General features: G+C 32.0%; 1 protein-coding gene and 1 long non-coding RNA gene across 3 annotated transcripts; one reads left to right on the forward strand and one right to left on the reverse strand.

Moving 5' to 3' along the window:
• Positions 1-11,215: 11,215 nt before the first annotated feature.
• On the forward strand, positions 11,216-23,723 carry LOC111903590 (cytochrome P450 CYP736A12). Its single transcript, XM_023899362.1, has 2 exons — positions 11,216-11,890; positions 22,896-23,723. The coding sequence occupies exons 1-2, from the start codon at positions 11,216-11,218 to the stop codon at positions 23,721-23,723; spliced, it is 1,503 nt and encodes a 500-aa protein (XP_023755130.1).
• On the reverse strand, positions 17,147-19,820 carry LOC111903591 (uncharacterized). 2 transcript variants are annotated; one of them, XR_002854227.2, is made up of 5 exons: positions 18,775-19,820; positions 18,432-18,530; positions 17,681-17,755; positions 17,522-17,593; positions 17,147-17,404 (listed from the first exon to the last, which is right to left on the reverse strand). It is a non-coding gene; the product is annotated as an uncharacterized LOC111903591 (long non-coding RNA). The 2 variants fall into 2 exon arrangements; XR_008225749.1 differs by having other exon boundaries at positions 17,681-17,771.
• Positions 23,724-26,592: the final 2,869 nt, after the last annotated feature.

The raw sequence follows: 26,592 nt of genomic DNA on the forward strand, positions 1-26,592 counted from the left end.
CTGACCCCAACCCTGATGGCCTCTCAAATGTTGATCAGAAGTCTTGGGTCTCTTCCCGGGACCCTCCACCACCTACACCTGATTTGTCACCCTCTTCCCAGGTGCTCTAAATTGATCTACCGCTCTCAGGCTCAATAAATCATATCATTCAGGGTCTCACATCCTGATATACTTACAAAATCCCTGATGTTATCCTGCAACATATCATAACACCTTACCTTCTTCATATCCTCGTCTGATGCATACTGCAGAATCAATAAGGCCCTATCCCAGAACTTGACAGTGATCTTTGCCACAGTCTTAGTAGTCTGGTGGAGATCCAGAAACTCTCGTGCCAACCACTACATCTTAATCAATGGTGCAAACTCTGCCCGAAACCTGGTCGAAAATTCATCCCAAGGCATCACATTAATTGCATAATCACCAACCCTACGACCTACCTCATCCCAGAAATCCCGTACCCGATCCTTCAAAAGGTAGGAAACAAATACGACCTTCCATCCTATAGGGAAGAAACTTGTCCCGAACGTGTTAGCCTTATCCGCTAACCATCTCGTACTGGAAATGGGGTCCATCTCCCCAGAGAATGTGGGAAATCCACAAGCACAAAACTCACGGAAAGAAAGAGTGCAAGCTCCAACAATAGCTGAAACCTTAGCACGAAACGTGCCCAAGTGCTCATCCAAAATCCTCTCCTTGACTGAACCAAAGATCATAGGAGTCTACTCTAAAATACCACAGGTAATCTTCGACGGGATGAACTCCCACATTTGCTCGTTAATCGGCTCAGCACCTGCACCTAAATCAAAACCAGAACCTGAACCACCTTCCTAAGTGCTAATCACCACACTGGAATAAAATATGCCAAAGATCAGAACATTCCCATAAATCCTCCTCCTATAAGCTTCTTCGATTCTCCAAGACTCTACCCGATTCAAGTATGGACCATGTTCTTTCAGTAGTACGGGCCGAATACTACCTTCCACACCTATCCATACTTTCCTCAAGAATCATCCTGAATCCTCCAAGTCACCTATTCAACTGATGCACCAAAAAAACTCACTAAATCGCACCACAAAATCCACTAAAGCACATCCTAGGCTCTCCTAGGTTCCTGATCTCACCCATCCCTTTGCTGCTAAAGGACTTCTACCAATGTCAACTAGCTTCTTGATGAATAAAGTCAGAGATCAAATAATACTTCGAGTAAAAGGCTAAACCCTAGAACGATTGGACTCAAACAAGAGTTGTGCAATAGGGTCAAGTCCATCACTCTAAGATTATTTAACATGTGTTGCATGTGACTTGTCATATTCACTTAGCAGACAACTCACATCACTAAAAGTCCCACAAAGCACCGAGCAAACAAAATTCAGGCAACGAAAAATCTAACCAACATACACTACTCAAGCCATTCTATCCATTAATCTGGGATCAATACTAGCATGCTGTTGGATAAGGTGTCTAAGTCCATAACTATATTTGGTATATACTTGACCCGAGAGTAGCATGGTCTATTTAGGTTGCATGGCACCGGAACAATTTGTAAGGATTGACATTTGAGAAGAGGATATTGATGATTTATTAATATACAATAAGTTCTAATATATTAATATGAAATCATAATATATAATTAGTATTGATCAAGAATTAGTTTGGAATTAATTTTGTGATCAAAAGAGACTAATTAAATATAAGCTATTGATAATATAAGTTCTAATATATTAATATGAAATCATAATATTTAACTAGTATTGATCAAGATTTAATTTGGAATTAATTTTGTGATCAAAAGAGACTAATTAAATATAAGAGAATTATTAGGTAAATCATTCATTTTATGGTGTGGGTCAATGATCCATGATTCCTTATGTTGGGTTAAACCCATGTGACAACCCATGGATGATCTATAGAGGTTTAAACCCATGGAGCCTAAGGAATATGGAAGTTCATGCCCATTAAGGTTTACATGGTGTAACCCTATTTTTGCAACCCGTGATTTTATGTTTTAAATTGTAAATTGATTTCATTAAGCTATGAATTTCTATTTAAACTGTGAATTTATTATATTAAGCGATGAATTTTGTGTATTAAACTGTGAATTGATTATATTAAGTTGTGAAATTTGTGTATTAAACTATGAATTAACTATACTAAGAGTTTTAAGTTGATAATATGACTGTGAAATTATACTTTTGTGTATTAAACTATGAATTTATTCTATAAAGATGTAAACTTTTTGGATTCATGTCGTCACTAAAGATCACCACCGGCTATCCGTCGGAGACATGCTACTTTCAATCTGCACCCTTGGTTCGGCAAATAATCCAACGGATAGGGTTGGTTCCTGTGAATAAGAATTAGAGACGACGCTTTTAGAGGCAACACATCGCCGCTAAAGGTGTCGATCCGTTGACCAACCTTAGACCAAATACTGGCCCTACGATGCTTTCCTAATCCAACGGTTGGGAATCGCCAGAAAGCGCGCGTATGATTTCCTTCCAGCTTTTCGCCGCTAATGGCCCCTTGTCGCCGCTAATAGCCCCTTCCTTGTCGCCGTTAATGGTCCCTTCCTTTTTAGTTCTAGTTCGTCTTCCCCATACTCCATTTGCTCCCATTTGTTGAAAATACTCAAACGGTGATCGATCGTAGTTATCTCCGGTGACGACCACTTTTTTCCACCGGTGATTAGGCTCCAAACTCGACTCCCACCCCCGATTTGTCTCCAAAGCCGAGTCCCACCACCTCCTTAGCCGATTGCCGTCGATTGCTGCCAAATTTCCGACTGGAACTTCGATTTCCTATTCATATCTCCGGCGAGGTTTGTTTTCAAGACCAATTTCTCTTTCAATTCTTCTGTTAACACACATAAAAATCACCGATTAATTCTATTTCAAGTGTTTTTTTTTCTCGTTCCAGTCGAGACATCGACGATTGCAGCTTCACCACCACATTTACCTTTGTTTTTCCGGGAGGGAAGAGGTTAGTTTCATCTGTTTCAGTTCTTAATATTGATTGTATATAGATATTCATAATTCATGAAACTGTGAAATTTATTTTGACTTTGAAATTTGGAATGTGTGAAATTCATATGAAATGAAACTGTTAAATTGAATGTGTATGTAAAATTGATTGAATGTATGTGATTGAAACTTGTTAACTTTGTTAATTCATGGAAACTGTATATAAAATTGATGGAAACTGTATGACATGAAACTGTTAAATTGAATGTATATGATTTTGATTTTGACTTTGGTTATTTTGATTTTTTTCACTTGTTTGAATGTATGTCGAATGTTTAACTTGTTTGAATATATATGTAAAATTGATTGAAATTGTTAACTTTGTTTGAATGTATATGTAAAATTGATATGTTTGAATGTATGGAAACTATTGTATGCAAGAACATGGTAGTTTGATTAGTTTGATATGTTTCATTTGTTGATAATGTAAGAATTGATGAATTTATATGTAAATTGATATGTTTCACGTGTTGAGCATGTATGTTCATGTATGAGTTGATGAATTTATAAGTGAAGTTGATGTATATATATGTGAAACTATTGTATGTTTAGCGTGAGTTTATATGTAAAATTTAAGAATGTTCATATGATTATCAGAAATATATTTTATTCTACCTTAAAAAAATAAAATAAATACATCATAATAGATAATTTTTTTCTATAAGATAATAAAGAAATATTGGTCAAAAAGGTTTTTAAAAGAAAAAGAAAAATAATAAACTAATTAAATAAATAACAAATATATAATTACTAAGTTATAATTACTCAAAATAGAAAAAATTAAAATTGGTCAAAAAGGTTTTAAAAAGAAAAATAAAAAATTAAAATTGTTTAAAGTACTCAAAATAGAAAAATAAATCAAAATTGATAAATCAAAGTTATAATTACTAAGTTATAATTACTCAAAATAGAAAAAATTAAAATTGTTTAAAGTACTCAAAAAGGTTTTAAAGAAAATCTACTAAGTTATAATTACTTAAAATGGAAAAATAAAAACAAAAATAAGTTGATAAATCAAATTGGTCAAAAAGGTTTTAAAAAGAAAAAGAAGAAGAATAATAACAAACTAATTAAATAAATAACAAATATATAATATCGTTTAAAGTAAAATGTTATAATAAAAAAAATTAAAATTAAAACGCTAAATCTACTAAGTTATAATTACTCAAAATAGAAAAATAAAAATAAAAATAAGTTGATAAATCAAATTGGTCAAAAAGTTTTTAAAAAGAAAAAGAAGAAGAATAATAATAAACCATAATAAAATAATTAAATAAATAACAAATATATAATATCGTTTAAAGTAAAATGTTATAATAAAAAAATTAAAAATTAGAACGTTAAATCTACTAAGTTATAATTACTCAAAATAGAAAAATAAAAACAAAAATAACTTGATAAATCCAAATATGAAAAAAAAAAAAAGATGATATAAATAACAAATATATATACTATCGTTTAAAGTATCATGCTATAATAAAAAAAATAATTTTTTTAGTTTAAGCCTCTTCTTTTTAAATCATCAAAAGCCTAGAAATACTCGCCCGAAATTGATTTAGAAATTAATTTCGGGTTGTCCCCGTTTTGGGACTGCTTTTTAAATACCTTATCTCATTTAGGATGCATATGTGTATTACATGATTGATTGTTTAAGAAATATTCGGTTGTTATTTTCTCTTTGCTCCTCGGTATATAATTTTATATATACTTAGGAGCTAAAGGGAAATGATGCTGAATTTTTCTTCAACGATTAATCATGTAATACATGTTTGCATATGAGGTAAGATATTCAAAAAGTTGGTTTAGAAGCCTACCCTTGTGAATAATCTCCTGTTGTTTGGTTTTCTATTCCATCAGATTGAGCGGTTACTCTATCCTTATAAATATTCAATCCAAACTCTACTTCTTGTAGAGTAAACACTAAAACCTAACTTATGTTTCAGTTGCAACATGACTATTGATAAAACGTGGACTACTATTGAAAACAGTAACTCTACCTTGTTCCATCAAGGACTTGAATCTTTTCTCGAGAGGTCCAAACCACATGTCGATAACAAAGGTCAAATTAGATGCCCGTGTAACAAATGTAATGTCAATAAATTTATACTACTAGCCATAATGAAATTCCATATACTTCAACATGGTTTAGTCCACATTCTATTATATGGAAGTATCACGGCGAAAATACAACTCACCCGGTTGTCGAAGACATACCGCGTAGTAACGAGATGGCCGATGTTATTGATGATGTTATGGGGGTGTGATTGAAAATGATACCAACCGCAACAAAGTGAACCTAGATACAGACGGTAGAGGTGTTGATGATGGATTTCAAAAGCTGTTAGAGGAAGTCCAATTCAAATTATATCCAGGATGTTCGTTTTCGTCCCTTGACTATTTAGCAAAGCTGATGCATATCAAGGTGATCAACAAATGGACTAATAGTTCATTCGATCAGCTTCTTGAGTTGTTGCAAACTGCATTTCCTGAAGGAAACAGGGTCCCCCCGTCACATTACAAAGCAAAAAAGACACTTAAAAAGATCGGCTTAGGTTATGAGTCAATATACGTATGTAAAAATGACTGATTTCTTTTCTGGAAAGAACACGAGTTGTTGCAAAAATGTCCAATTTGTAATGAGAGTCGATGGGTTGATGAAAATACAAAGTGTAAGAAGGTGGCTCATAAGGTTTTATGATACTTTCTCGTGACCCCCAAACTAGAACGTTTGTATTGTTCAAGACACACAGCTAAAGATATGATTTGGCATAGTACTGGACAATCCAAAGATGGTACGATGATTCATCCCGTTGATGGTACTTCATGGAAAAAATTTTATATGAAGTATCCTGACTTCTCGAGGGAACCCCGAAACGTATGTTTAGCGCTTGCTGCTGATGGTTTTAATCCGTTTGGTAACATGTGTAATCCTCACAACACGTGGCCGGTCATACTTACCACTTACAATCTTGCACCATGGCTATGCATGAAAGAGTCATCTTTCATGTTGACCTTGTTGATTCCCGGCCCCAAAGCACCCGGGGAGGACTTGGATGTGTTCCTTAGGCCGTTGGTGGATGAATTGAAGCAGTTATGGAGTTTTGGATTATGTACTAAAGATGCAGCGACAAATACATTCTTCAATATGAAAGCGATGTTGTTATGGACAATAAACGACTTCCCGCTCATAGTAGTTTATCCGGTTGGAGCGGACAAGGGTACAAAGCTTGTCCGACTTGCAACGAAGACACTCCGTCATACCGAGTATCAAATAAAGTCGTATATGTTGGTCATCACTGGTTCTTAGATGCTGACCATCCATGGAGAAAAAATTTGGACTATAATGGCGAACATGAGACAAGAGGTCCTCCAAGACAGTTTAGTGAGGAAGAAATACAAGCACAACATGCTCGTCTATTGTCTCATCCACCGGGTAAAGTAGCTGCTCAACGAGCTGGTATTAAGAGAGATCGTGAGGATTTTGAGTTGAATTGGTCCAAAAAGATCATATTCTTTGAACTTGAGTATTGGTCTTCTTTGGAGCTGAAGCACAACTTCGATCTTATGCATGTTGAAAAAAATGTGGGTGAGAGTCTTGTGGGTACTTCTCTGATGAATCATAAGTCTAAAGACACATCAAACGCTCGGGCAGACTTGACAAAACTGAACATTAGGAAAAATCTATGGCTGAAAAAGAATGGAAACAAGTTCCATAAACCCCATCCACCTTACTCGTTCACGAAACCTGACCGCATTCGTTTTTGTAAGTTTATAAGAAATGTGAAACTGCCAGATGGGTTTGGATCTAACATCGGTAAGAAAGTGAATGAAACAATTACTAACATTATTGGGTTGAAATCTCATGATTATCACATTCTTATGCAACGTTTGTTACCCATTGGAGTTAAAGGTCTTTTGGGGAAAGGTGTTTATACACCAATAATAGAGCTTTGTATGTTTTTTAAGCAACTTTGCTCAAGAACATTGTCGGTGAAGGATATGAAAGAAGCGAAACCAACCATTATTAAAATATTGTGCAAATTAGAAGTGATCTATCCTCTTGTGTTTTTTGACATTATGGTTCATTTAGTTTTGCATTTACCTGATGAAGCTATTTCTGGAGGCCCAGTATGTATGAGATGGATGTATCCCTTTGAAAGGTATATGAAAAAACTAAAAAACTATTCCAGAAGCAAGGCGAGGCCGGGAGGTTCTATAGCTGAGGGTTATGTCGCTGAAGTGGCATTATCATTTTGTTTGATGTACCTTGAAGATGTTGAGACTCGATTCAATCGCCTTGAAAGAAACGAGGATGTTGTCATAGAAGAAACCAAGTTATGGGTGTTTCAGTCTAAGTGTCGACCGACTAGCGCAAGGAAAATAAAAAATCTCAGTCTAGAGGAGAGAAAACGTCTACATTGGTTTGTGCTTGATAATTGTGAGGAAGTCAGAAAGTATATTGCGTAAGTGTTCTTATCTTTTAACTCATTGTCTTTTTTTAATTTCTCATTTTTACTATATATATATATATATATATATATATATATATTTCATCAATGTAGTGAATTTAAATAATTACATCCTGAAAGTGATGAAAAAACCAAATTCCCTAAATGGTTCCTTCGTAAGGTCTATGATATGCAAAAACAAAAATCTCCAGAGTTTAATAGGAGTTATCAGCTCTTTCAATCGGTGTGCATGCGCATGCCTTTACTTACACCGCTTGCATAGTGAATGATGTTAGTTATATTGTACTTATGCGTGACGCCCAACGATCAACACAAAACTCGGGGGTTCTAACTGAGGGAGAGAATAAGAAGAAATATTATGGTCAGCTAGAAGAGATTATCGAGTTGCATTATTCTCATAAATATTCCACCGAACTTTTTCGTTGCAAGTGGTTCGATACTGCAGGAGTTAAATATGTTAATAATTTCACCAGTATCGACCCACAACGCGAATTAAGCAGCGAAGATCAACTCATATTTGTTATGCAAGCCAAGCAAGTATTTTACATCCAAGAACCTTCTCTAAGTGACGAAAATGACACCCAACGGTGGGTTGTTGAAAACGTTAATCATAGAAGAATTTGGGATCTACCGATGAATGATGTTGATCATGATCCCATTGAAAATGTTGACAATGATTCAACCGATGTCGTTCTTAGTAATGCTTCTTCTAATTTCACTCTCTCAAATTGACTTTAGTCAATACTTTCAAAATTCTCAATCGGTTAAAGATGTTATTGAAATTGACCCACCGACAGGTATCATCAATAATGTGTCTGATTGCGAGACTTATTATGATGAGGAAGATTATGATTATGATAGTTATGTATCGGCAGACACTGAAGTGCCTGGGGCGAGAATGAATAAAAAAATATTTTTACAATTAATTAGTAAAATAAGGTTTGTATTTGTTGTGTGTGTGTGGGTGTGTGTGTGTGTGTGTATATATATATATATATATATATATATATATATATATATATATATTCAGTTATAATTTTTCAGGATGTCATTTTTTTGGATTGCATTGCTCCATCTCATGGCTGCTGTAATGGGTCATGGAGGCGACGGTGGTGACGAGGCACCACATCCGTTCGGTGGAGGTTTTGGTGATCGCCAGAACGATGGTAATTAAGATTTATTCTAATTCATTGTATTCCACATTGTATGTATATAAAAAATTATTCTGACTAATATTTTTTTATGCAGTGGTGCCTCCGAAACGAAGAGGCATGGCGGTAAATAAAAAAATGCACAAACTCTATAAAGCTAACGGTAAACGGCCTCTTCAGATACTATTTGACGTAAATACTAACACGCCGATTGGGGAGGTGTACGAATGTTTCATTCGGGAGGTTGGGAGCTATATGTGGTGGGACATCGGTTTTGATACAGACCCATGGACAGAGGTTTCTGAAGCCGAAAGGGTTGGAATGTTGCAGTATCTTTCGGTAAATTATTTATAAAGTTATATATTTAATATTTTTTAATTTTGATTTATTTTTAATTTCTCTATTTTTTCTGTAGATATGGTTTGGTTTTGACGCGATTACAAATCATCCCATGGCTTCAACTTATTGGGCATCATTGAACAATCGGATATGTGCGCGGTATAGAGGCCGCAAAAATATTGCAAAAAACCGTTTTAATGATTTTGCAGGGAATGTGGAGGCAGCAAGGGCTCAAGCCCCTAGGGGTATGGATCAGCAGCATTGGAATGCTGCTATTGAGCATTTCTTAACAGAAAAACATCAAAAACGATCCGCTGGAAACAAAGAATGCCCGAAGAAGCAAGTAGTGAAGAATCGTGGAGGGACGTGCAGCTACGGTATTGTTTGTTTCAAGAAAGTAAGTTACAATAATGTTTATTCAGTTATAACATATTTTGTATTGTTTATTCAAATATAACATATTTTGTAATGTTAAACAGAATTTGAATAGACTTGAAGTATTTCATCGTGCGCATGTAAATAAAAGAGAGGAATTTGTTGATCCTTTGGTTGAAGAGCAATATGTAAGTTATTATGACTTAAAAATAAAGTAGATTGTTGAATTTTTTTTTGTTAGTTTTAACGTATATTAACAATCTTTGTGAAATACAAAATGCCTTAGTTGTTGAGGTTGCTCTACAGACTCATCACATAGCCGACTCTGGTGGTGATCCAGACACCATTGATTGGATCACAATATTTGAGAAGGTATTGGTTACTCGAAGGGGGCATGTGAGAGGCATTAGGCCTAAAGCTTCTTCAGCTGCAGATACAAGTGCTCCATCCTAATGGCAGTCACAGTCACAAGCATCGCAACCAACACATGTACTTGTTAAATTCTTAAAGAATTTGGTTGCTTTGTTATATTGTTAAGAACTTAATGTATTTGTAGTAATTTTTGGTAGCTCGGTAGTTTGTTAAATTGTTAAAGACTTAATTGATTTGGTGCTTTGATGGTTTGATAGTTTGTTGAATTGTTCATGACTTAATTTATTTGTGACTTAATTGTAGGATGTTGATGTGAATGCTTTTCTTCAAAACTCGACATTTGTGACGGACATTGGAGACATTATTCGCTCGTTTAAAAACCAAGTCAACGAGGAAAACAACGATGAGGAGGACGGTGGAAAGACGAAGACAACTAGTATTTCTTGTTTTATGATATGGAGTATGTTATTTTGGATTTGGAAAATAGTTTATGTATGATATATATTAGATGTTTGTTTGAGATTTATTAGATAAGGTATGTTTGATGTTTGTTTGGAAAATAGTTTATGAAATATGGTATTTTTGATGTTTTTATATAATGTGGTATGTATTTATTTATGTATTTTTATCAAAACTGCATTTTATAATATATATAAATTAATATTATAAAAAATAAGTTTTTTCTCAAAAAAAATAAAATAAAAAATAAAAACATTAGCAGCGATGCCTTTAGAGACGACTACTATCAATTGCGACCGCATGGACCTCCGACGAGTATTGCCGGAAAAACTCCTACCGGTTGCCGGAATATTAATAGAGGCGACATTATTAGAGACGACAGGGGTGTATTAGGGACGACATGTATTAGAGACGACAGTATTAGAGACGACAACGGGCTATTAGCTACTAGCCAATTGCGGCGTCGCTTTAGTGACGACATGTCGTCGCTAATACTATTAGTGACGACAGAAATGACCAATCGATTTTTGTCGCCGCTAAAGGTTAGTTTTTTTGTAATGTAAGTTGTATATTTTAAGCAAACTTTGTCTTAAAAAATGAATGAAGATATGTATGAAATATTAAACTGTGTATTAGTGAATTTATATGTTTTATTAACTGTGAATACGATATTTTAAAGTGTGCAATACTTTTGTTCGTTGATTTGTAACGACGTTGAGATGCTCATATGTAGGTAGAAGTTATTCGTATGATGACAATTTTCTTGCTTATGAACAATTTAACTAGATAACGTGAAGAAATATGGTACATGTGGCCGGTTGAAGGGAGTAGGGACAAGCATACTAGCGATACAAACAATGCGTATAATTGAAGATGCCAATTAAGTTTTATGATTAAAAACACCGAGAAGACACCAGAATGGAAACAACAAAGCTTATAAACCCAAGCTATATAGTATATATCTAATATCTATCCATTTACGTGGTAAATATAATTGCTGTTAGAAAACCTGAACCAAGTGGTGACGATGTATTCTTTTACACTTGCAATACTCATAATTCTTACTGGAATCTTGTTTTGGCAATGGTTCTCTGCTCATCCCAGCCGCAAGAAACTGCCACCAGGCCCTATGCCCTTGCCAGTCATTGGAAGCCTCCACTTACTAGGAAACCTCCCTCATCGAGCCCTTCACAAGCTCTCTCAAAAGTATGGTCCTATCATGTCCATCCGCCTCGGGTCTATCCAATTTGTAATAGTCTCTTCCCCTGAAGCCGCCAAGCTCTTCCTCGGAACCCATGATGCCATTTTTGCTTCTCGTCCTAAAATTGAAGCCGCAAAGTACCTTTCCTATGGCAGCAGGGGAATGACTTTTTCAGAGTATGGACCATACTGGCGGAGTGTAAGAAAGTTTTGTACAATTGAACTGCTGAGTACTACCAAAATTAATGGTTTTGCATGGATGAGAAGGGAAGAGATTAGACTGATGGTAGACGAAATGAGGGTTGCGTCGATAACGCATAAGGTGGTGAATTTAACTGAGATTGTAGGCACGTTGATTGAAGGCATGACGTGTACCATGATCTTTGGTAAGAAAAATGATGATAGGTTTATTTTCAAGAAGCTAGTTGATGAAAGCATGGAAGCAACAGGTGCCTTCAATTTGGCGGACTATGTGCCTATGTTAGCTCCGTTTGACCTTCAGGTAATAACATCATCTTCCCCTCAATTTTTTCCATGGGTTTAATTTTGGATACCAATATAGAAAAGTTTTATAACACATCAATATATATTATAAAGACAATTATTCGGTTGGCCTAGGTGTTTCGCCTAAACAAGATGATCCTATACAACTATCTAAACCATTATATTATGCACTTGGTCCTTGTGGTTTTTTCGTTTAGGCATCCACAATCCAATTAATTTAATAGTCCAACAAATTGGTACATCGTCATTATATATATATATATATATATATATATATATATATATATATATATATATATATATATATAACTATCAATTTTTTTCTCGAGTGTACCAACTCTACAAAGTTCAATGAAGTATATTTAAATATTTATTCAAGTATTAGAAAAAAAAGTTTTCATTAAACTCTAAATCTACTGAATACTAATGTGACATTTCACAATGATAGAATTTCATCCACTAAATACCAAATAAGTTTGTCACCTCATTAAACTCTCCATTAAATTCTTCATTGTGAATGCTCTTAGACCATCTCCAATTCACTCCCATTTTTTCTCCCAAAAATGGAGTAAAAAATAAGGTAAATAGTGTTTCATCTCCAACCCTACTTCATTTTTTACCCAATTTTTACCTCCAAAAGTATATTCCTAGTATATTCCATTTTTCCAACCTATATAGATTGTCAATTATATACCTTCTACTAATTTGGTTGTAACAAATATATAATCTATATTTTTTTTTCATTACAATACTATTAAATAAATAAGATTATATTTATAACACATAATTTTAAGCTTTTGTAAAATACATTATCGTATTTTAAAATTTCAATATGTATTTAAATTTTCATATGAATTTGATAAACAAAAAATAAACTTTATATTTATAATTAATTAATATAATTTAATACATAATACAATATTATAAGTAATAAATAATACATTTAAATTATAATTAGTAGATAAAATAAACTAATAATGTATAAATATATAAAAAGAATTAATAAAACTGACAACTCAAAGTTCATCCCCATTTTAGGGGAAATGAATAGTATAACACCATATTTGGTGTTATATTATTCATTTCCCCCAAAATGGGGGAATAAATGGGGTTGGGTTGGAGAGAAATGGGGGAAAATGGGAGAAAAGTTGGAAAATGAGAATGAGTTTGAGATGCTCTTAGACATGTAAAATAATCTTTATACCCTTTTTTAATTAATTATTTTATTTTTTTACGGTAACTGGTTTTAATTTATAAAGTAAAAGAAAACCATCAACCCCCATATCCGAATGAAACCTTATTAAATTACAATGTTCATCTTCCGTCATCGGTGGTCGGTGCCCGTCATCTTTACAGTCAACGGCACCATCGTCAGTTGTCATCTTCATCAGCATACCCACCGATGCTATTTCTTCCCATCTAAAACTATCCCTGATGCGTCCACTTTCTCACTAAAACCATCTGCAAAGTTAGTATGTGTTTCCAGCGTTGCCTTTTTCTCTCTAAAACCATCTTCAGTGCCGCCTCTTTCTCTTTAAACACATCTCTAACAGTAGATTTGTGTTTCCTAAAAGGTGGTTTAAGCTTAGGGTGGACAAAATTGTGCCCAAGATTCTTCTTTTCTTAGCTAGAGATAAAGATATATGACAATGGTTGAAGGTGATGGTGGTAATGGTTAAAAGCACCGGTTGAAAAGGTGGTGGTGACTATAGTAGCAATCATGGGGTGGTTAAAGATGGTGGTGGTGATGACTGTCGTTGAAGGTGGAGCCAGTTGTGGCTAGTTCTTTAAAGACTATAGAGAGATCAAGAAATAAGATGGTGGCTTTTTTGTACTTTCTTATAAAATAACTATTTTCAAATTAAAAAATGAAATAAAAATTTATAAAAAAGAAAATCAAATTTGTGTATAATAGTAATTTTAGAGCAATTTTAAAAAGAAATGAAATAACAAGGACTACAACGCAATAAAATGAAACCACAAGAACCAAGTGCATTGTCCTTTAGATAATTATACCGAATCAACTTGTTTTGGCAAATCACATGGACTAACCACATAATTTTGTCTATTATAAGTTAGTATTTGTGATTTTTTTTTTCATTAAGTTTTGTAGAGTTGAATGCATTATAAGAAAAAATTGATAGAGTTGTATGAAATATATAATGATTATGTGTCAATCCATTGAACTTTATGAAGTTCACTGCTTTAAGGTTACCCTGCTCAGTAATAAAGTCAAACATTGTCTTGACTGCTAGAAAAATCAAAAAAGAAAACAAACATGGCTTTAAATGTTAAAGATTCTACATCTATCAAAAAATCTACAACATTATGATCGTAGTTATCGGTTAAATGACACTAAAAAAGACTTATCTATTATAATGTTCTTTTAGATTGTAAGGAGTTGTGTCATAGTTATGACTCCATTTTATCTGTCACATAAACTCCACCTCAATGTCACCTTAATTTTACCAAACCTTCATTATATCTTGCCACACACAAGAGAGGGTTACCATGGCATGTCACGTTTATTTTTTTAACCGGGTGAATGTTGCACAATAAATAAATTACATGGTTAAAATACTAAATTTATATGTTATTCAAAATAACTTGAGTATGTTCGGTTCCTTGGATGTTTTATGTTGTAAGTAGAGACGAACTCATAATTATTTTAATATGGGTCAAAATGAAACATATCATATATGACTAATACGTTAATAAGAATTTAAATACAAAAAATAGTTAACTAAAAATACAGTGGAAATTCGACTCAAAATAATGGTTTTTCGTCTTAAATCATGTATTATTAACTATTCTATGGTTAATTAATAAAATATTAACTTATTAGGTTAACATTAAAATATAAGGAAACATAGCTACACTAACAAGCTAAAAATCTAAAATCGTAAGAGAAAATAAATATGATAATACAATACTAATTTTAGTTAGAGTAAATTACTGAAATCGTCCTTATGGTTTGGTCAAAATTGTACGTTTGGTCCCTAACTTTTTTTTTGCACTCGGATCGTCCCCGTTGTTTGATTTTGTTGTGTTTTTCGTCCTTATGGTTTGGTAAAGATTGCATGTTTAGTCTCTAACTTTATGTATGTAAGGGACGAAAAATACAACAAAATCAAACCACAAGGACGAAAAACGCAACAAAATCAAACCATATCGACGATCCGAGTGCAAAAAAAAAAGTTAGGGACCAAATGTGCAATTTTAACCAAACCACAGGGACGATTTCAGTAATTTATTCTTTTAGTTATGAAAAACATATTAAAAAGAGCTAAAATATATGAATTTCATTAGGTATCTAACATTCCTAAATTTGAAAATATTATTCATAAAGTTTAACATTAAATTTAATTTAAATCAAAATTTTAACTAATATTGAATTGAATAATAAAAACAAAGTAAAACTTCAAAGATCTAAACTAAAAGTAGAAACATAAGCAATACTAACAATGTTTCTTATATATGTCAAATATTTACAATCTACACCTACATAATTACTTTTTAGATATCATAAGGGTTAATACGATCATGTCAATTATTTACTCTTAAATTATAATAAGAATGTTAGATGCTTAAAAAAACTTGAAACATCAAACGGAAATAAAAGTAGTTAATATTAAATCCTAAATAGTCATTAACTTTTTGATCTTCAAAAATCTTTAAATATTACATAAAACATATAAACTGTATCGATCATCAATCAAATACAAATCAAACTCAAACTATAAATAACCCTCGTTAGGGAAGTTTCCTTTAAAAAAAAATTAATTTGTACAAATTTATATCTTTCAGTGTGACATATATCCCTTCCTCGTTTTCTCCTCCATTATAAAACGTGCACCATTAATGTTGATCATTATATATCTTCAGATCTTATTTCGTCATCTTGTTCTAAGAACCCTAGGAACTTACTATCACTCTTTGAACTATATATAACTCTATACCAGGTAATTAATAATCATAAGTACCATAAGTTTAAAAAAAAATTGGATGGTAATACTTAATTTGTTGAAATTTGTAGAGTTGTAATATTAAATTAATGGACAATTAATCAATTTAAAACCATTATTAGAAAGAATTTGAAAATACACGAGAGCTTCAAAATAATATGGTAAAAGCAAATTGGCCTACTTTATAATAGATATTAGGCAAATCTCTACGCCATTATATAGTAAAACAATTATAATGGTTAAAATATGTTAAAATTTACGATTTTTCTATGTTTTTTTCCAGCATGTTCCATATTGTTTATCAATAACTTTTATAAACAAGTATTTGTCAATGAAAATGAAGAAGATAAGTGATACAATATTTTGTTCCATATTGTTTATCAATAACTTTTATAAACAAGTATTTGTCAATGAAAATGAAGAAGATAAGTGATACAATATTTTATGTAACATGCCTGATTATAATTATAAATGATGATGAATGTGTTATATGAATATTTAAGTGAAGATCATAAAATTGATGTATTTTATAAAGAACATGTACAAAAAATATACTTTGTAATGAAGTAAGAAAATGATTGGACGAAAAATATTTAATATGTCGTTTGTTTATGTCATATTGCAATAGAAATTTATATTTTAAGGTTGAAAAAATAAAATGGTATCAATGATATATTTCGATATACGAAACTTTATATATTGAAAGCTACAATATAAAAACAAATTAAGTTAACTTATATTAATATATGTGATTTCAATTTTTAAAGCGACATAATTTATTAATTTACATTGAATTTTTATTTAATAAGACAACTCTTCAAACTTAACTAAATACTATTTAAACTAAACAACTACATCTAAATATGTCTTTTTATTTATATTGATACTTATAAGAATTAATTAATATGATTGATTTAAATTGTTTTTGTCGATTAAAAGAATTATGATAATCTAACTTATAGACTAAAAATTGTACTAAATAACCTTCAAATCAACTATTAAAAACTTAATTATGTGCGTCCAATATTTTATGTGTATTTTTCATGTAAGATTACTTGTATAAACTCTAAGTTATTACATAAATTTGTAATTATTTAAATTAATATTGATAAGATATATATATATATATATATATATATATATATATATATATATATATATATATATATATATATATATATATATATATATATATATATATATATATATATATATATATATATATATATATATATATATATAACCATAACTAGATGGAGAACCCCCGTGTTGCGGGATCGGGGATCGGATGCAACAAAATGTTTATAGTTTGAGTTGCTCATTCCTTCCCTCTTTAACTGATCTATAAATAAATAAATAAATAAACATGTAGAGCTTTTCCTATAAGTCAATCGGAAAAAAAAATCAATAACAAACTATCATGTTTTTTCTGCTTTATTAGTTTCAATGGTGTGTTCGTTTTCATATGCATCTGCTTCTTTACTTGTCAGCTTTGATCATGTTAATTCCCACCCACATCGGAAGATGGGGGAACCCAAAGGTAAACCCTAAAAAACGATAAAAACAAATTTACTAAATCAAGATAAATAAAAAAAAATATGGATATTTTATATAGGTTTCGACTGCAAAAAGTAAATATTATAGTTTTAAATCACGTATCCTACCTGATTCATACCCCGTTACTGAGGACCGTAGTTACAATCTTTACTATTTCGATGTTCAAACTCCAAGTATACCTGCAAAAAGAATAAAAAAACATCAGCAGAATGATACATAATCGGTTACCAAAACGACCAGGGTTGTAATTGTGTTACATAGCATACCTTAGCTGCATCAGAGCATGTTCTATGTATTTACACATCAGTCGCTGCACTATTGTAACCTTTTTGAATGAGCACCTGAAAAAGTAAAAAACTAATTATCAAGTTAATTACCTTCTCACAACATTAATTCACTGAACCAGATGTAATTTTACCATACAACATTCATCTATATCAGAACCTGAAACTAACTGCCAGGGGAACATAAGTAGGGAAAATCAAATTTGAAGAAGCAACAAAGGTTAAAGAATGAGAATATAAATTGAATTTAGGCATTCGACCAACAAAAGATGCAAGTATAAAAATGACACAATTCATCGGAACTTACTCAAGCCAATACGTATCATTAGCTTCAAAATTCATCTCATTGTTAGAGCTTCTTTGAGCATTAAAACATTCTTTCTAACCAAGTAATAAATAAATGATTAATTTGATTCGATGCATCATGCATATGCAAATATGTAATATGTTTGTTTTTCTCCTAAATAATAATTAAAAAGATGCAGCAGAGAAATAAATGCAGCAAATGATGTAAGAAAAAGTAAACATCAACTTCGTACAGTTTTAAATGCATCCAAAGAAGCTCCAAAGTGAATTAAAATTAACATTTCTCCAAGATCAGGAAAAGCCTTCATAATTGCTTAAGATATTAGAATAGCCAAACAGCTTTAATGAAATTACATTTAAAAGGAATCATCTTTGTTGTTTAATATTTTTTGAACCATAACAATAATCATCCTCGTGACAAAATTACCTTTTGATACCTCCAATAATTTCTTCCCAAAGGACCATTTTTCTCAGCAATCATTCTTCAGTACTTTCTTCTTGACATTTGTTTTAGTGAAAAAGCAATCTATAAACCAAAACACAAATCAGATGTCTAACATCTAAATATACTTACTGTTAAAAACAAAAAATGCAGAAAATGATTTCATATTACATACATAATACTAATGATGATCAGGTGTTTTCAAATCAACAGGGATCTCAATCAAATTTTAATCAAAGCATCTAGATTTATATAAAAAAGAGAACAGAGGAGCTATAAAGATTCTAGTAAAACATCGTAACTTTATAAACACATGTAAGTTAATTACCTGTGATTAATAAACCTTGTAACATTTCCATACTTTGTCGCATCCAAACATTGAGGTTCTCCATCCTTTAACAAAACATATAAAACACTGGCAGAACGACAGGGGGCGACAACGGAGAGGGCGAAAGTTTGTCAAAAAAAAATCGCCAAACCGCAGTGGTGGTGGTGCATCGAAACAATGCCATAGGGTTCGCCAAAATGAACTATAATCAAATAATTATATGTTTTTCCTCCTGAGTTGCATCCGATTCATTCCTTTTGTACACACAAAACATCAAAAATATAGAGATTATCAATTACCTTTGATAAAGGGGAAATTAGGGTTCAAAGATTTCTCCAGCGAAAATCATCAATTTCACCTACAATAACATCAGTGTTGGGTTCCTGTAAGGTAAGAACCTCATCTTTCCATCCTCACATCCAACCAGACCCGTACAGAAAAAAAAAACTGATTTTCTATTGTAATCGATATTAGGGCTTTGGTCGGCCACCACCAATGGTAACAGAAAACGAAAATAACGAAACGCAGAGAACAAAAATCCGTGTTTGTAATAGGTGTAAACGGACACGAAAGCGTATGAGAAGAAACATGGAGACGATACCATCTGGTCTACATTCGTGTACGTATTTGATCAGATAATGGATGTAACGGGTGGAAGCGGTGACTGGTAAGCATCGACCTAATCGTTTGATTGGAAGCCAGGAAAGGGAAACGAAGATGACCGGTGTGTTAAAGTAAAAAACAATGGGTAGAGATGAAGTTGAGGGTGGTAACCGATTGAAGACAGAAGGTGCAACATCAAACAACGATGGCGGTGGATGGAGAAAAAAGGAGTCGGTAACAAAAGGTTGAAGAAATACAAAAAAGGAGATCGGTAAGAAAAGGGTGAAAAAGTAAAGAAACCCAATCTCATTGGATCATAAATCGGTGAATCAAAGCAAGTGGAGATTTCTTGAGTGGAGGAAGATGGTGGTAGAAGAGGAAACAATCTGTGTATTGTAGACTATACCGGAGGAATAGAGAGAGAAAGACAGTGGGGAAGATAATGTCGCCTTAGATTGCTAACACGTATACACACGTATACATAAAGAATATACATAATGTCAAAAAATACCCTAAAAAATATAGATAACATCAAAAAAGCCACAAAATGACCCAAATTCATTTGGGGGACCATTTCTGCCAATCCCAAACAATTCAGAAGTTAAAACATTAGTGGCAAAAGTCAGAAGTTGAAAACTTTACTGTTAAAATCTTTCACAACTTTAATATATATATATATATATATATATATATATATATATATATATATATATATATATATATATATATATATCTATATTTATAATAATAATAATTAAATGAAAATTTGTTAATTGCATTAAAGTTCTATATTAATACTTCAACTTTCCAAATTCCTACTAAATGGTACTTATAAGAGTTAATTAAATATGATTAAACTATTAAAAATTTGTTTCCTGAATAATCTAATCATTTAATGTTTAAACCAAATATTATACCAAAATCCTACATACCAATTAATAAAAACTTAATTATGTATCTCTAATATTTTGTCTATTTATTTATATAAGAGTGCATGTTATTTTTTTCTATAAACAATTAATTAAATATATAATACAAAGTTATATATTTGTGACAACAGTTTCATAACTACATTCTAAACTTAAGGCTATAGAATTTTAGTTTGCAACAATCATATAAATACAGAATGTGATAGTAAAATTTTAGAAATAATAATTTTCAATGATTTGGAATTAGTATTATCGATAATCTTCAACCTCAATTTACAATTAATAAAATTGTTTTTCAAACATACTACACATTAACATTAAAAAAAAAATTCTCTCTAAATGTATAACATTCATCTAAAAATACTGGGTTGTTTATATATATATTTTTGCAAAGATACTTTAAACACATCAAATTCATAATTATCTTTGTGTTTTGGCCTTGTACTTTTTTTTATAGGTAAAGCCATGAAAAGAACATCCATTTTTTGCAAACATACTTCTTGTTCATCTGCAAAAGCCATAAAAATACAACTTTTGTTCTAATTTAAATACCAAAAGCTTTTAGGTTGAATCCTCTATGCAATAAACTTGTTATGTAATTTAAAGAAAATATAAGGAAAATAGATGTGGAATAAATCAACAAACTTATTTGAAACTTATCTATTCGCATGCATGTTAGATAAAGAAAATGAAAAGAAAAAAGAGGCAAGTGTTTCTTATATAACAAAAATATCTTGATTAAATAATCATTTACATAACATAAGTTGAAAATCTGAAAGTTGCAAATGAATATGATTAAAGATAGATAACATATCTTGAACCACAATCATTTTATTGACCTACACTATAAGAGATGGTTAGATATATATTTATTTAAACAATTTAATTTAAATAAAAAGTTAAAATTTCATTAATTGTAATAAAAAGGTACATAGCAAGAAATAGAAACTTAAAAACTTAACATACAAAAAATACAAAAATACAAAAATACAAAAAAAAAACACCAATAATTAAAACATGCTAAAAGAAGTCTTCGTCCAAAATGCTAAATCATCTAAGGGATCCATGTTGAGATCAGTGTTTTAAAGTCTGTAAATATGTTTCACCAAGTCGATTGCGAAAATTGTGATGTGTTTCACTGTCGCCTCTTCTTTACATGTATACCCTTCCCCACTAATGTCTACTAGTTGCGTCTCTAGAATAGTTTCATTTTCGTCATTCTTACATATCACTCTTCTATAATCAAATTACGTAATATGATACATACATATATCACCTCTTCAAGGTTTTCCTCCTAGAAAAGTGTTGGGTTTTTTTTCGTATATGTCGATGTTTCTTAGGATCTCCAAAGGCCCATTTTACATCCTTCATATATCTCTTTTGAGCTTTTTTATTTTTTCCGTTTAGTGTCACTTAGACAAGAAAATGATTTAACAAATATATCATAGTAAGGATAGATCTCATTAACAAGATAATAAATGCACTTGTATGACGCTCCATGCATTTAAAAGGAAGAATATGGTGTAGATTTGTCGTAGATGTCGTAGAGTAGTGATAACCTATTAAGAATGTTGATGTCATTAAGCGGACCTGGAGAACCAAAGAAAGCATGCTGGATCTAGTGATCATGTGAGGCTACTGCTTCAAGTATGGTCATCGGGTGACCATGATCACCATATGTATGTATTGATCCTGGTATATGGTAGGGTGATTACCCATGGCTAATGCAAAAATTATGATGTGCTTCACTATCTGTTGTTCTTTACATTTACTCTTCCCCATAAATGTCTATTGGTTGTGTCACTATATGTATGCATTGATCATGGTACACGGTAAGGTGATTTTCCCATGGCTAATGCGAAAATTATGATGTGTTTTACTGTCTATTGTTCTTTACATTTACTCTTCCCCAAATAAAAATAATTGATATTGGTCATGATAATGACAAGGAATTTCGAGGAGCTGGTTTTGATGAAAATAATCAAGTTTCAGGCTATCCCTAGGGTGCCATAATATGTCGAAGAGAATGGATGGCATAACAAAGAAATGAAAATGATTCTAAATTGCACTACAAATCGAGAAAACCCATATTTTCGTTAAAAACCATAGGTTCATTTTTTATTTTAGAATAATTTTTTTTCACTTTGATTTTAGAAAAAAAAAAAAAAAACAGCATTCTATAAGGCACATCAAATCGAGGCTACACCGACTTGAAAACCTTCATGGCAGTGAAGTTGGACATGGAGATGGCCAATGCATGCTTTGTTTTTTCAGATTGGACATGAAACATATTGAGTTATTTGTTATCTTTTTGTTATTAGGTATTGATATAACTCTCCAAAAACTTATTATATTTAATATAACCATATAAATATGTGATTTTTATGTATAATTATGTGATTCCTTTTTTTATGCATGCAAAATTGTTCACTCGAGTCATTTTACATTTCAAGCCTCTTTACTAGTATTAATAAAAGAATAAACAAAAAGCATGTATTTCATAATTATATATAGACATGATTTGCTTTGAGTTCTTTGTCTAGAGAAATCTAACATAAAGTCTCCCTTTCTCGTGTTTTGAATTTACAGGGCTTGACTAAACGCTTTAGGGCATTAAATAAGGACATTGATGAATTGTTCGAGAAACTAATTTGTGAGCATGAAGAACGTAGTCTTATCGGTTCTCAAAAGCCTGATGAAATGGATTTCATTGATGTATTATTGTCACTAAAGGGCCAATATTCAAACACCCATGACGAGTTGTCTTATACAATTGATAGGTCTAGCATGAAGGCCATTTTACTAGATATGGTAGCAGGCGCCATTGACACTGCAAAAACATCCATTGAATGGATTTTAGCTACACTTATCAAACACCCTAGAGTGATGAAGGAGCTCCAAAAAGAGTTGACGGTTGTGATCGGAGATGCACGAGTGGTTGAAGAAACGGATTTGACAAAGTTAAGCTACTTACACATGGTAATTAAAGAGACATTTCGACTTTATCCCGTTGCTCCATTTATGATTCCTCATGAATCAATGGAGGACATTGTTATCAATGGCTACAATATTCCTAAGAAGACACGAGTTCTTATAAATTACTGGGCATTTGGACGTGACCCAAAAGTTTGGTCTGAAAACTGGGAGGAATTTCTTCCAGAAAGGTTTCTTGATAGAGATATTGATTTTCGTGGACCTGATTGTCAGCTAATACAATTTGGCATAGGAAGAAGAGGATGTCCAGGAATGAATTTGGGGTTGTTGAACATTGGCTTGGTGATTTCCAACATGATACATTGTTTTGATTGGGAGCTACCAGACGGCATGTCACCAAGTGACATGGATATGAAAGAAAAGTTTGGATTAACCATCCCTAGGGCAGAGCCTTTATTAGCCATTCCAACATACCGCACCTGAGGAGGAGCATCTCAGCTTTTGTTAAAGACGTTTGACAAATATATTAAATGAAACACACAAAGCTTGAGCCTGTTTAAATATGAATAAATCATCTTTGTGATTTTTGTGATGTTGCATGTGTGTATATATGGAGTTTGGTATTTGATATTACCTATGAAAAAATCACATTTTAATGAATGTTTGACTTCATGAGAGTACATGACAATTTTAGTATGTTTCTAAGTGACACCCTTGTCTGATTAATCACATGATTATGTAGTTTTCAAGAAAAAAATTGCATTGTCTTATGGGTGTATTGAAAATGTGGCATGGCATCACAACCGTTTAGGTCGCATTTGGTTCGGATGAGTGAACACATTTCACAAAACAAAGAAAAGGATAGGATGCAAATAATCAATTACTCTTATAGCCACAAAAAACGACCGATTTGACTTAGGTTTCAATCTTGTGCATTTAATTACTAAAATCGTACCAATCAATTTATGTTGAAGAAGACAAAGATGTATTGCTGATAAATACATTTCTAATTTTAAAATGCATTGTTAAGATACACATAAGATTATAATAAAATCGATAAACTATGAACAAGATAGATATCAAAAGGCTTGGAAGAAAGTGTATTTAAGGAAAAGGAAATTGATTTACTAATCATTTTTGTTCAAATTTGGTATTTTTGTAGGACATATAGAGAGAGTTTTTTTTTTGTAAAAATGGGGTTCTTTTCCAAACTATTTCTAAAAATGGGGCTGATTCAAAATGGTTTGTAAAAATAGGGTTGTGGCCCCACTTGAAATTATACGTAAGAGTTTCTATTTACATAAATGACCCTTATTTAATATTAAAATTTTTAGTTTTATATTATACAACTTTTCAACTATATATTTACCTTTTACATTCTATTTTTATTTTCTATATTTACCAACTTTATACATAATATTTTGTTTTATTATAAATGTATTATTAATATAATATTTTTTAATTATAAATATATTATTAAATTATATATATAGACCTTATTAATTTATACAACTAAAAATATATCATTAACATCTTCCATCAATAACAAAATTACATATTACTAAAATTATATAAATAAAATATATATTTCACATCATATTTATAACATTAAGAAATTACATACCAATTCAACATTAAATTACAAAATCAAATAAACATAAACTTACAAGATCAATAAACTTGAAATTACTAGATCAATAAAATATATTGCTTATATCGTATTAAACCTTGGTTGAGAATTTGGACAATTTTTTCGATTATGACCTGGTTGGTGGCATAATCCGCATCTACGAGGTTCACCGGGATGATGCGTGTCCATCTCGTTACGTATTCAGTTGCATGCCTCCTACCTCGAGCAACATAAAATTTTGAGTAATCTGCTTCAATCGCCCAATTCGAATCCAACCAATAACCAACATGGGGAAGTGGTGCAAAACCTGCATTATATTGTAGTTTATAGGTAGCGCTAGTGTACATGTCATTTACAATTGAAATAGGATTATCCCCTCTATTTCGACAAACTGCAAGAGCATGCGAACATGGAAACCTTTCCATTTGCCACTTACCACATGTGCATATGTGATGGAAATAATGGCCAGTATGCGTAATTCCACCTGTTCCATTTATTTGTGGCCTGGTAATGATTATGTATACACCTTCATTGTAGTAAAGCTGAGATAAAGTATGACTTTGTGCGTGAGTGTCACAATTAACAAAGAGATGCCACATACACGATGGTAGAGGTGTATTGCATTTCAATGCAACATCACTATGCTTTATGAAAAGTTGCACAACTCTATTGAATGTAAGATCAATACCTGCCCTAATCGGTAATTGTTTTGCTCCTCGCAACGCATTGTTTATACTCTCAGAGATATTTGTCGTTAAGGAACCCTACCGGTGATCTTTATCATATAAAAGACACCACTAAATTTTTTCGATTTGACTTAGATACTCCCAAGCTTCAACATTGATTTCTTTTATCGCTTTCATATACTTGATGAATTTTCTTTTTGTGTGGTGCTACCAATAGACCAACATAATCATTTAAGGTGCACGTTCTTGTACCTTTTCATAAGATTACTTCTGATGTGCCGAAGAAAAAAGAAATGGTATGCTAATGGCTCTTTCCATTCTGGTAAATTCGCCAATGCATGAATTATTCCTTGATGCCTGTCTGAAATAACACATCATTGTCTATTTTGAGCAACAAATTGTCTAAACTGAGCAAAAAACCAACACCAACTATGCACAGTCTCCTCATCAATAATAGCATTAGTATTTGGTAATATATGATTATTAGCATCTTTTGCAACAAAAACAAGCATTTTTCCTTTGTATGAACCCTTCAAATGAGTACCATCAACATAAATAACAGGTTGACACAAATGAAATGCTATAATGGTCGGTCCAAAAGCCCAAAAAATATATTTGAATGTTGCTACATGTGATGTTACATTTGGTTTATGAAGCCACGTGACAACTGTATTAGGGTTTGAATAATGCAAAGTTGCAATATACTTGGGCAACTCAGCAAGTTACTCTCCCAAGTTCCATAAATCTTCTCTATGGCTTTTCTCCTACCATGCCATGCATTATCATAAGAAACATCAACATGCATAATAGTTTTAATATCTGTTTGTATATGTTTGACTGGATTAGCAACATCTTTTTCAATTGAGTGGAGGATGTATGAAGCAATCGTTGCAGAGTTCAAATTTTCGTTATCATTGCCAATACAAGATCCAAAACAATTATGTGCATCCACCCAACGTGTAATCTGCCACATTTTATGACTTTTCTTCTTAATTTCACGAATATATCATTGACAAGGTGGTGCATGGTGCATAGA

This window comes from Lactuca sativa, chromosome 8 (assembly GCF_002870075.4).
Source record: "Lactuca sativa cultivar Salinas chromosome 8, Lsat_Salinas_v11, whole genome shotgun sequence".
Taxonomy (NCBI): domain Eukaryota; kingdom Viridiplantae; phylum Streptophyta; class Magnoliopsida; order Asterales; family Asteraceae; genus Lactuca; species Lactuca sativa.